The 13,363-nt window shown below is 40.8% G+C and overlaps 1 protein-coding gene across 9 annotated transcripts in view; it reads left to right on the forward strand.

The window, feature by feature from the left end:
* Nucleotides 1-13,363, forward strand: part of PDE8B (phosphodiesterase 8B) — a 98,496-nt gene that overhangs the window by 7,704 nt on the left and 77,429 nt on the right. Inside the window, exons 1-2 of one of the 9 annotated variants that reach the window (XM_086869221.1) lie at nt 5,560-5,620; nt 7,859-8,027. The exons of 4 other annotated variants lie outside the window; for them this stretch is intronic. Coding sequence is in view for 2 of the 5 variants with exons in the window: in XM_086869211.1 (XP_086725337.1) it covers nt 12,360-12,380 (21 nt within the window). In the remaining 3 variants the exon portion in view is untranslated. Of the gene's footprint in view, nt 1-5,552; nt 5,621-7,563; nt 8,028-12,238; nt 12,381-13,363 lie in introns of those variants that run through there. 4 more of the 9 variants (XM_086869218.1, XM_086869219.1, XM_086869211.1 and 1 more) reach the window with 4 other exon arrangements.

Raw genomic sequence — 13,363 nt, forward strand, 5'->3', positions numbered from 1 at the left:
CTGGTCTGGGGGAGCATAGCAAGAATGACTAGAGAACTTGAAAACATAGTTGGGATGACAAGCTAAAGAATTTGTTCTATTAATTCCTAAAAAAAAAAAGAGATGAGTGCATGGACAGAGTTTTCAGCATGGTGTTGAGGAGAATAACAACCAGTTGTCTACCAAATTTCTGAGGGAAGAAACTAGTATGAATGAGTCTAATGTGAAGCACAAGATGACTGGATTTGGATTTTTTTTCACCTTCATGGGTGTCATGGAACCTCCAAGCAGAATGCACATTCATTATAGCAAATTTGCATGACTGTCGCTAATGAGTTCATGTTTTGTACAAGGTCCTGCTTCCAAGAAGAGTAGATGTCCAGGAGCTTCTTCCTGCCCTATACTAACTGCTGTTGTGTGCTTCAGGGAGCATATACAGGAGCAACCTAGTAATGTTGTTGGATGACTTGGGTAGGGAGTCAGTCAGATCACCTCTTGAAGTGCCCTCTGCCTTCAACTGTGAGTTATAGAACACTTGTGTTTGGGTGTGCTTTTTTTACCATGCACCTCATCCTATTATCGGTACATCTCTTAAATTCAGGGATTTGCAAAAGCAACAGAAACCTTTACTTTTCTGAACTTACTTTTCTAAACACTTTTTCAGAGTTAAATGAATTCACATGATGCCACTGACCTCCATACTGTGCAACCTTTACGTCTTGATGGAGTTGGACTCCCTGTTTTGCATTTCATTTCCGTGTATTCTGTGAGACTAAGTGGAACTTACTAGGAAATTGATTTTTTCTAAATTATTTTTCTAATTTATGCCTCTCGTTCATGTTTTCCATTTCATCTCTGATTTCATAGATCTCTGTGTTCTTGGTCTCAATTTTTCCTGCTGAGAAGTGCTGACTGCTGTGTAGCATACATTTTTCTTGTAGAAACACAGCTATAACAGTAACAAAAAGAAAAAAGAAAAATACTACCTTCATATTAATCAAGAAAGAACATGTCTCCAGCAGCTTCTGTTCAATCTGAGCCCAACATAGAGGATGATATAATAACTTGCAATACTGATTTAAGTGCCATGTCTGTTACTGAGAAATAAAAGCCTGGTAAGTAAGCTTTTATCAAGACCTATTTGCACATCTAGAAAGTCAAAGGCATTTTTAATGTATAGATGTAGATTAGATATAAATCAGCATAGATCCTGCCATGCAGTTTTACACCGCTTATTGTATTTTATTGTATTGTGGTTTTGCACCAAACACTGTCCTTTGTATTGGCAATGTTACCTCTAGCTATGTAACACTATAATTTGTGGATATGTGGATTGACACATGTGAACATGGCCAAGCAATCCTCAACAGGTCAAAAGCTCTGGAGCATGGTTTTCTTTAAGGTTGGCCTCATTCTCCAGATCTGCATTGCTCAGTTTTGATGATTTAACCTCCCAAGATCATTCAGTGTGAACAAACTGAACAAATGTACATTCTAATAAAGATGCCAGGACTCAGGCTGCTGAGGTCCTGCAAGAACCTAATTCCTCTTCAGACTGCTTTCAGAAAATTCAGTGGAAGTGAATTCCAAGCAAGAGATTTGCACATATGGTAGCCTGATGTCTGTTATGCCTACGAGTCCTGGCAGCAGGTCCTGTCTTCACATAATTGAGGTGGGCTAATTAGAGTACTGTAAGCCTAAATGCAGACTTTGCTTTGGGCTGAATGGCTTGTTTCAGTATAAGTCTGTGCTTCTCTGAGCCAAACCTGATGAAAATACTGGGTTTAAACTAAAGGAGGACTGATTTTTGCTGACTTTTGCACTGGAAAAACTAAAAGGTTTAAATCACCTCTTTGAAAGAAGACGCCACAACTCTGCATGCAGATAAGCCTTTAAGCTTTGTTTGTGTGATATACAGACCAGACAATACAAAGGGCATCCTTATTCTCCCACCAGCTCTGATCCACACATCTCTCTTTACTTGTTGTTCTCTGCTGGACCCATGAGGTCATCTCAGTTTAACTGTTGATTTGTGACTGCAATAATAATTTTTTAGAAAATGACTTGTGGTGAGAATACCTGTCCTAATACCATTAACAGTGTGGTGAAAGACAGGCTGATCTCCTGGCCAGAGCTGAAAGTAGACTTTGTAAGTGCTATTTTCTTTACCTGGGGCTGATTTCAGTCTCAAGTCTATTTGCCAGCGTAACATGCCAACATGCCATCAGATTTCCAAAGTACTCCAAGGAAGGATTTGCACTTACAGCTGCAATAATGAGTGCCCCTTCTGCTTCCCCTCCCCCAGCTCATTAACATGCATGTCTTCCCTTATTAGTGTTCGTCATTATATGAACAGCTGGTAACTGTTCTGTTTTTCTTCTCATCAAAAAGAGGGCTTCACAGCCATGAAGAAAATTAGTATTAGGTGCAAGCAATTTTTAATACTGACTCCAGGTTCATTAATTTTTTCATTATCATTCTCATCATCATCATGGCAAGGGTGGGCAGGTAGGCTGCGGGCCTGATTCTCATCTCACCTGGAGGAGTGTAAAGGGAAAGAAAGTCTTTCAAAGGCAGCAGGCTTACACCAATGCAAAGTGGGGTAAATGCAGATCAGTGTCTTGCTCTCAATACATTTTTCATGGCTGCCTTTATAATATGAGTAGTTTCTCTTCCAAATCCATTTTAACTGTAATGAAGATTTTTTTCTCTGCTTGTATTTCTGAAATACATGCTCCACCAAAGATTTTAAATGACCCCTCTGCTACACATCTTATAATCAAGGTATAAATTATTTAGCTCTTGTATTTAAGGAGAAGATGAGAAACTAACAGATAATTGGTAACTAGACACATGCTAGGGCTCTCTCTTTCATTTTTCTCTCAGTAGATAACTAGTTAAGAAAGAATTCGCATTTTTAGTGGACCTGTATTGAGGACTCTGAGCAAGGAAGTAAAGATATTTTGTGAGCTGTCTGAAACACTCCAGCATTTAGATCTCCATACTCCAGGCTGTTGACCATTTTGGAGTGATATTTTGCCCTGGATTTTTAAATTAGTTAGGAGGGTTATTCCATAGCATAGTCCATGCTTTTCATCCAGCATGTAAGATATTTTCCATTTTCTCTTCTCAGCCTATAAGCCTGAGAGCATAATTGTTTTCCGTAGGAACCCAAGCAATATATGCATGATTTTTTTTTTTTTCTGCTGTGGGAAACTTAGGTAAGAGGTAAGAGAATATAAGAATATGGTAAATATATGAGATTTCCATAGGAAAAAGAGGTCTCATGCTATCTCAGATTACCTTTTTTTTTTTTTCTTTTAATAGTGTTTTTAAGTTCAAGTGGACTTGAAGCACTATACAACCACTCCCTCAAGCCCCACTCTCTTCCCATCCCACCCTGGTGGAATGGGAAGAAAAATTGAAATAAAACTTGTATGTTGAGATAAGAACAGTTTAATAATTGAAAGTAAAGTAAAACACAATAATAGTGGTTAATAATAATAATAATGGTAATGGTAAGAAGAAGAGAAAAAAACAAGTTCTGCACTCTGCAATTGCTGAACACCCAATGACCACTGCCAAGCCACCCCTCCCAGTCTGGCCCCCCTTCTGAGTAACTCCCCCCAGTTTATGTACTGGGCATGAGGTTCTGTGATGTGGAGTACCCCTTTGGGCAGTTTGGGTTACCTGTCCCAGCTATGCTTCCTCCCAGTTTATTTAGTTATCTCCTCACTGGCAGAGCAAGGGACAAAGGGAAAAAAGAGTATTTGGCTTAGGATAAACAGGGCTTAGTAAAAAGCCAAAACATCAGTGTGTTATCAAGACCATTCTCATTGGGAATCCAAAACACATCACTGTCAGGGCTACTGAGAAGAAATTTACCCAGGCTGAAACCAGGGCAAACAGTAAACTGTTTTTACACTTCTTGAGTATTGAACCCAACTGATAACAGACTTTAAGTCAAATAATTATGGAAAAGAGCAAACTTGAAACATATTCTGTACATATGTAAAAATATCTACTGATATAAAATTAAGTTTATTTTTTTCCTGAAAAATATGGAACTATAAAGCTATGACGTATGAGCACTGACATTAGATCACTCCACTCTTTTTCCAGGTTAAATACAAGCGCAAATAGTGAATAGCCTTGCATTCAAACCAAATAAATTCAGTATGCAATTTGCAGTTTGCAATTAAGTTAAAAGATAAAGATTTTGATACCACCAGTATATTGGAAAGCAGTTCAAAATTGACTTCTGTTCCCTCCATATCTCCCTTCCAGTATTTTTATACTGTCTTAATATTTTTCATTTGATTCTAATCTCACATTCCAAAGATAATTAGTTTACAACAAATTCCTAGAAGAGTTTTAAATGAATAGATGTTTTTAGCAGTCAGATGACATAAAAATTAAGGAAATGCTGGGAACATGATACAAAAAGATAAATAACTAAATTGCTTTGAATGTTGAGTTGTTCCCGTCTTCCAATGAGAACATGCATACAGTGATCAATTGTCCAAACAAAGTCAGTGGGACATTTTGTTCTTCTGCGTTCTTCCCCTTGTGGGATGGTGTTTTCATTTCTGGACCTGTTCATTCTCGGCCACTAGGGGATGCTCAGATAGCAGTATTACTGGGAATTTGTAAATAGTCCTTTCAGAGATTTGGGGCTTTCATGCAGCTAGCCATGCCTTTAATTCTCATGTTCCTATTTGTTTTGGCTGGTTTGTTTATTTGTGTGTTTATTTTTTCTGTGTCTCTTTTTTTAGAGCTTCTGCAAGGTGAGGGGTTCTTGCTGAATGAGTTAGTTCATCATCTTGGAGTTGTTTTAATGATCAACACAGCACAAATACTCTTACTGCATTGCTCGTCATATGGCCAAACATGCCTTACTACTTTGCAAATGTGAAATCAGCAGTAAACAACAGCTTCCAAGTGATTAAAACAGATGTAATAGAATCCAGTAATTCAGGACCACTGCAGGCTAAGCAAACATGTAGTACACAGCTCACTCCCATCTCTGTCCCCTTCTAAGAAATAAGCACATATACCTTCTCCAAACTTACCAATTTCCACTTGCCTTACAAGGAGACATTCCATGTCCTAAAACTATTCACTCTGTCACCTGTATAAAAAGCCAAAGCAAATGCAGAGAACTTGCATAAGCCTCATGCATGATGAGTGTTGCCACTCTTCTGTAAGCGCTGTGTAATATCATACTGTGTTAAAAACCTCCACCAGGTGGGAGCCTTTGTGGTGATCTCAAAAACTCCATGTGTAGACTCTTCTATACTCTCCAGGGACAAAGATAGGAAATTTGAAATAATCAGGATGTCTGAACAGCTAGCAGCCAGACTTGCAGATTAACTAGGCTTTGGCAGTAACTGAGTAATCTGTGGAACACCACATACCTAGACAGTGCCAATAAAACCCAAACAACATTATTTTTATTCCCCATTTTTGCTTCAGTCTACAAGATAGGCTGAAAAACTGTAAAGAACTGTTATTTGATTAAAGATAAGTTTGAGAGATTATAGGTCAAAAAACCCCAAACCAAAACCAAGCTCACCTTTCAGGGGATTCCTGGAATGAGTAGATTGGAAGGAAAGAGAGGACCCAAAGGACAAGAGGAAAAGTATGTATGATTGTAGACTATTGGCAATTTTCAAAGATGGGTGAGGAAAAGGAGATAAAGTCTCTGTAAAGAAAGTGTTCTAGAAAAATGTCTGACCACCCTGTGGATACAGAATTGAGTGCCTTTGCTGTATACAGCTCTGCAGGCATATTGTGGATGAAATTGTTCCAGAGTAAGCCAGAGTTTTTAGTTACTTGAGTTAGAATGTATTTTTTTCAGGGACAAAGACCAGGAGTTTTCTTAGAGTTTCAATGAATTCACTCATTTTGAGAACAAATTGTACCTCTGATTATTTCTTTTTCGTTGTCCTGGGTAGAACAATTTTTTCAGGGAGGTTTTGTTGACCTGCTGAAACAAATGTATCTGTATAATTTTAGTCCTATTAAGTACTAACTGATGCTAAACTACTTCTTGTACAAAAGAAGATGGGAAAATCATCCATCTGTCTTCAGTATTTTTGATCAGTATTATTTCAGAGTCATGTGAGTAAAAGAGCAGCAGTATCTGTAGATAATAATCTTGCAATGGGCAGAATTATGGTATGTATATGGCAGGTATATTAATTTAATTTTGATTGTCCTGCTACTCTTGGTCATAAGAGAGGATGAACATGTGATGATGGTCACAGATAGGAGAAGGCAGGACCGCCTTTGGGATAATTTTTCTCTCTTGTTTTCATTGGATCTTTTTGTATTTAGAATCATATTTTTAGAAATAATGATTTCCCTGTAAGTGAATGGTCACTGTCACTATTGACTCTTCTAGCAATATGGAGAACTCAGGTGGGATATCTTCAGCCTTTAATAGAACTATTTGATGGATTAGCGAGAAAGCATAAAGCAGAAAGCTGATTTAAGGGCTCACCACTTAATTACAGGAAAATTAGGTAGAGAAAGCAAACAGAATAACCCAAAATCTTGGAGATGAGAGAAAGATGGTGTGAGAAGGTAGTAGTTTTACAAACTATTTACAAACTATTGCTGAGCAAAAGGTTTTTTGGAACGGAAAGCCAAGATGTGACCCTGTAGACAGGTGGGGCAGAAGAGTAAAAACTGCAAGAGAGAAAATACTCACAGAGATGGAAAAACATAGAGGGAAGGGAGAAGCAATGGGATTAATTTGGAAGTTTGAAGGGAAACTGAGGCAGGGTAGTCTCTGCAAAAGCACATTTTAATAAAAAATATGGGTACTGTCATAAATCTAAGACAGAACAATTTTATTACTGATGTTTGTTTCCTTCTTTAGCTGAAGTAGTGTTAGTATCTGAGCTAATCCACTATGGAAAAATAATCCCTCTCATACAATGCACTGAGAAACCCATTATATAGGTTTTAAAGGTCAGATTTTAAAATGTATTTTCAGTTGGTTTATTGATACGGGCCTGTAAACATTGCACACAGTGATTTGCAGCTGCAAATAAAGAATGTTGTACCTACCTGACTTGCAGATGAAAATTATCGGGTCAGCAAACAAGTTGCAGGGAGTTGTATATTGTTGCAAATGGTCTTGCTTCCCTAGGTTTTTCTAGGAGGTGTTTTCCAGAAGTAGGTAGGACTGCCCTCTGACCTGTGATCTCATGTGTTTACCAGAAATAAGCTGGAGAAGAAAGGTAGCTTTCATACCTTTTTTCCTTGCACCAGAAGTTGTCACTCACCTGAGGAGTACCTTTGTCTTTTTCTGTGAGTTCTGTGAGGAGTCCTTTGCTTCTGGAGGTCCCACAGTCTGTGTGGTGTGATTTTCCAGCCTAGGGGGCTTAGGGTTAGGGAGCCAGTCTCCCAAAGGGGAGCACATTCAGCTGCTGTAAGCACAAAAGGCACTACAAAGCCATGCAGAGCATACATACCAGCCCAGCACAATGGCAAAGAAGGTGGCAAGATAGGTAGGACCTGGTTTCCACCCCTCCAGCAATCCATCCATACCTGTGAGGAGTTTACAGAGTGGATGAACTGCAGACTGCGACGGGACTGGGAGTTCTTGGCTCAGCAGATACCATGTTCCCACTTTGTGAGTTAAACTACTGGCATGCAGTGAGCAGTTCGGTGACTCTACCCTCCAGGTTTATGAAATTTCAGGCTGTCTTCAGGGCTGAGGGGCAAAGGGGTAACTGCACTTCTTTGTTGCTGCCTTTAGAACGTTATGCTTTGAGCACACCACAGCTTTTTATATTCTCGTTTGCCATGTGCAAAGGACTTCTGTGCCTTTAGTGCAGGTATGTTTTTAACCTATCTACTACCACAGCTGGGAAGAAGGTAGTGAAGATACTACTTGGATGCCTCTTGGAGGGCAACACAAGTCATCTTCAGTTGCTTGTGGAAATAAGCAGATTGCAGCTGTTGTACTGAAGACAGGGCTGTACTGATCAGAAAGAAATGTGTTGCTCTGCCACCACCAGATCCTTCACAAATTGGTATGTTTTATTATGCTCTTTATGCATTTGGTTGTTTTGGGGTTTTTTTAAATGTTACTGCTTTTCAATTCCTGCTCTGGATTTTCTCCATGCCTGACGTAACTACGACTAATTTGTAGATACTCTAAGACTAGTGTATGCGAAGGATATGCAGTTTTAATATTACGTGAGGAAGAATGGTTTGGTGAGGGGTTTTTTCTGCCAGCTGCTGAACCTGAGGAACATTGACTGCATTTCAAAGATTAAATCACTTTAGTCATTCCTAGAGTAACTCATTCTTGTATGTGCTACACTAGTTCATCTGTATGTGTAACAGAAAGCAAAAATGCCAAAAAGAGGGTCAGACTTTCTAAACTGAGTGTATTTGTAGAAAGCCATGACTTGCACAACTCTATAAACTATTTTTTGGTGTAATGGCTCTGCATTAGACATTATAACATGCAACAGAAAGGATTCTTTCTGCTGTATCTGTCTCATTAGTTGTTCAGGACTGATTGTGTTTGTGCATGTTTGCTGCATTATTGCAAAGAGATGAAAAAATTAGATTATTTCTGTACAATGAGCTGGGTATTGTTTTCTTAAGCAATAACATTGGAGAGTTTTCAAATGCACCTGTTAAAATATTTGTGTTCTAGCAGGTGCAGAAGCATTCATTTGTAAACACCATATTAGCACACATTTTGCACAGGTATATTGTCTTTTGTCACAGAACTGATGAGTTTTTAAAATGTCAGTGACTCACGTGAAGTTTGTATTCATCATAGTTAACCTTGGCATGAGCCCTGTGCCTGTCCATCCATGCATGGGTGTCACACAAGTATGCAGTCTGTGACGTAATAATTATCTTTAACAAAGGATTGCTTACAACATGGTCCTGCTGTGGAGAGCTCTAAAATAGTGAATTCATGTTTGTGTGTTTGAAGCGTTACCCTGAGAGATTACAGGCACAGAATGATTCATGCCGCTTCCTTCTTTTGTGCCCCAGCCAAGTAACTGGGTTCTGCCAAGTATTTGTAGCTCTTGAAAGTCATGTTCATGTCTTTCTAGGATGGAAGATATCCTCAGTTAGTACACTGCCTGCCAAAATGCAAAGAAGAATTTCCCTACAATGGCTAAGATGAATACTCCTAATACTATTTTATAGCAAAATTTATGTCAGTGAATACTCAGCAGCAAATTCCCAAAGGTATTAGTTACTGTTCATTTCTGGGAGACAACAGAAAGTACAAAGAACTTCACTTCAGCTAGAGAAGATTTTTTATTTTACACTACTTGTAATATATGTTTGAACTACAGTTCCTTATTTTTTGAAGAATACTGTGCAAGCGAGGAATTGTTGAGTTCCTTTAAACTGTTTCCCAATTAGAGAATGTCTCCTTCCTCTGATGCTATTAGTAGCATTACTATGGAACCAGGAGTGCACCATATGTTCCACCAATGATGCATAATGATAGAACAAAACAATATCTTCATGCTGACCAAAGGATCCTTAGGTATCCTAAATATATTTAAGAATGAGAAAATCTCAGCTGAAATATGTGGTGAAACATGTTCCCTATTCTAGACAAAAATATCTTAGAATACTTAATTCTGCTACTCTGGCTCTGATTTGTACTAAATCTAGAGAGAAGTAATATCTCTCATGAATATTTGCCTTGTGTGATGTTTCTGGCTTTCTAGGTTGTAGTTTACAAAATTTTCTGTGCTATCTTTTTACTATTTTTATATTTAATTACGTTTTTTTACTTCATAAGAACATAAAATAGTTCCATCCAACCACACGTGTAACAATAGTTTGTCTATCAACCAACGAACCTCTCCAAGGCAAGGTAAGAACCTACTGTATATATCAGCTGATGCCATTATGGCATTGACTGCACAGAAAGATTACACTGTGGGCGATTAACTATGGCAAATTAAATAATTGATACATTCTGAAGTCTATAGATAAGAGGATTAGCAAAGTATCCTGCAGCCTTTCACTCATGTTAGCATGTTGTCCTGTCAAAGTCGAATGCTATCAGGACTGTCTGAAGTCTGCTGGAAATTCTTTAAATTGGCACCCCTCCCTCTCAAGTGACCAGCAATTCCATTTCATCCCCTGTGATTCTGAAGTCCAGGCTCAAGAAGAGATTCTGGGAGTGCCCAAGAACCTAAAAAGCAGCATAAAGCCCACAGCACTGTCACCTTTCTCTTTTATATACAATGGCAGTGTATCTTTAACTATTGTTACTATTTATTAGCATTACTATTATTCCTATTTCTGAATGACATTTGCTGTCTGAAAAAATGGTTCCTTCTTAGCCACAAACAATACTTTTCTGAGTAATCATTACATGATAAATCTCTGTCAGGTAGATCTGTTCATCCAGCTGTGCTCTACTAGACAGTTTTGTTAGATATCTGTTTATTTCAGCTCCTAATATCAACCAATTTTTTTTCTGTTTGTTCTTGTGATGGTCTGAAAACCTGAGGAGAGATTAAATTCAAGCTGTATATAAGGGCTGCATTCAATTACACAATTAAGGAGAAATGAAGGGAAAGGACTGTGAGAAAACTGCCAAAAGTCTATGTTGCTGTATCCAAAACTTAGTGTTGGGGACACCTTTGAGCCCCTGTGTCCAGATGAGCACCCTTCCCTTATTGTGGTGCCATGCCTGAGCAAGATACTACTTCTGGGTTTTTTTGGGGTTTTTTGCAAAGATAGCATGGCTGCACAGAATGTCAAGAGTAATTAATTAGTCCCTAATTTGTCCGTCTGGGGAAGCAGGGTACCAGGGCAGATTGTGATGCTTTCTTCTCTGACAATTATTGGAAGTAACTGGGCAAAGCTGATTCTGAGATTTCCTGTTGGCTGACTGAGACCGGGCACTTGTGCAGAGGTTCTGAAGAAAAAAGGTTATACCTCCTCTGAGACCACATCAGGGCTGCAGTCCCAGGTACCTAAGAAGATCGTTGTGTGCAGCTGAGGCCACCCAGCTCATCCATGCAGGACCAGGACCTTTGAGAGAGTGTCAAGGTCACTCTGTTACATGACCTCCCAAACAACAGCTTTTGCACATGAAGAGACACAAAAAGGGGGATATTCTGACCTGCTTTTGAGGACGTTTCAATATGTGCACTGTCTAGCATTTCTGGGGAGCTCAAGGATTGTATTTGCTGACTATGTTTCTTTTTCCCTAGAAATAGGGCAGATCTTCACAGTCCTTAGCCTTAATCTGACATAACTTGCTGATCAATGCTGGTTCTGCTTCTTCTGTCTAGAACTAATTTTCTGCACAAGGTTTAGTGCGTTTGGTTTATTTTGTGTAGTAGTTTGTTTTGGGGTTTGGTTAGTTCATAGTGGAGTTTTGGTGGTTTTGGTTAGACATTTGCTGTGACTTGACCACTACTTGTCCCAAAGCTCCCAGTCATCTTAAATGTTGCTCTGCTTTTGTGACATTCATGTGTTCTCCACTGCCTTGTGTGCAAGCCTTTGATTTTTTTGTGGGGTAGGGATTGTTTTTTATGATGTTATCTGAGTACCTTATAAAGTTCCCTCATTAAGGCCTTGTACACCTTTACAAAGCATTGTCAGTATTAATGAACTTTGCAGAAATAGCAATACTCCAAAAGGAAAAACAGACATTAGCTGTTTTTAAGGCACGGGGGGATGAATAACAAAGTGAGAGAGTGAAGTCAGGCCCAAAGATATCATTCCAAAGATGATGCTTTCCACCTACCTCATACTTGCTGTATACTATAATATCTCAAGATACAAGTCTATAAAGATTAAAACAGGCTGTTTGAAAGATGTTTCTGGCAGTTTAGATTTGCTCCAGATCGTGGTTATGCTAGTCTTTCTCAACTCAACACAAAGGCAATTTGTGTCCCTTCTCCTCGAGTGTGAGGGTGGGTTTTACTGGAGGATCCTGAAAAGCAAGGAGCTGTTAGCTCTGCACGTGGATTTACCACTGTCGAAGGCTGTGTATCTCCTAGCCATGTGAACCACGCTAGGCTCGAACGTTAGTTTGCAGTACTTTCCTCGGGCGCTTTACCTCGTTACTAAACTTTCCCTATCAGGACAAACAGTGACCAATAGAGCACAGGGGCAGGAGGGGCGGCCCGTGGGGCAGGGTAACTCGGGGAAGCCTTTTGGCGCTCCGGCAGCTCGGAGGCTAAACTCATCTATCCGGAGCTCTTCCAGCAGAGCGGGGGCCGGGCGCGGGGCGGCGGCGGGAGCTGCGGGGGCGGGCCGGCACCGAGGAAGGTGGTGGCGGCCGCCGCGCCCTCCCTGCTCACCTGGGCAGCAGCGCCAGAGCTTCGGCGCCGCTCCCTTCCGCTCCTTGGAGGATGAACGGGCCGGGGAGGAAGGTAAGGGGAAGCCGGGAGGGTCAGGGGGTGGCGAGGCGACCACAGGAGCTGCACCCTGCTCCAGAGTGCTGGAAGCCGGGACACGACGGCATCAGGTGCGGACACTTCCCGGGCATTCTCCCGCTCCGGTCGGCGGGGCTGGAGGAGATGTGTCCCACCGCCCGTGCTGCGCGGCTCGGCTTCTCCGGGAGCTGTGTTCAGCAGCGCCCGGAGCCCCAAAGCCAAGGAGTCAACTTTTCCGGTGGCGCCGTGACCGCCCGAGAGGGTTTTTCTGTGCAGATATTCCCGGAGAGGAATAAATCAAGGGAGAAGAGTTCCGTTGTTGAAGTAATAACTAGCAAAGAACAAGCTACTTGTGAGGAAACGACCACCGAAGCACTGCTTGGGGGAACTAGTGCTGCCAGGACAGCTGTAGCTGCATTTCTTAACTTTGGAGTGCTGTGAAGCCAGCCCAAAGAGTTTGCTCTAGAGCAGCAGCCTAAGCCTTTTAATAGGGTGTGATCAGTGCTGTTCTAGAAAATTTGTTCACACCTAGAAGTATGTGGCCACTGTCCTGCCAGAAGTTAAGCTCCTCGGGTAAATGCTAACACCTATTGCTACTGCTAGCGGCAGAAGACTGTTGTTGTTACGTGTTTCTATATGTTACTCTTCCTCTTCAAGAGGAAGAGGTGTAGTAAAGGTTTCTTGTGTCTCTCAAAATAAAGCTGACAGTAAGGACAGTACCATTTTGCCCCGTTCTAGGGAAAATGACTGCAGGTGTCCATCCCCAGGAGGGAATCTGCATCCCTGGGGCAACTCATCACCTCTCAGCAGTGAGGAGCAAAATGCCAGGACTGCAACTTCTCCTACCCCTAGGGAGGGAGAAACAACTGCAAACGGAGAAGGGCAGGAACCGATACACTTCCTTGCTCGTACACAAAGCAGTGTGGAGAAAGTGGAGAAGGTAGAGAGTGAAGGAAGGCCGCCTGCCCTTCTGTGCACTC

Source organism: Cyanistes caeruleus, chromosome Z, assembly GCF_971803275.1.
Source record: "Cyanistes caeruleus chromosome Z, bCyaCae1.hap1.1, whole genome shotgun sequence".
Classification (NCBI taxonomy): domain Eukaryota; kingdom Metazoa; phylum Chordata; class Aves; order Passeriformes; family Paridae; genus Cyanistes; species Cyanistes caeruleus.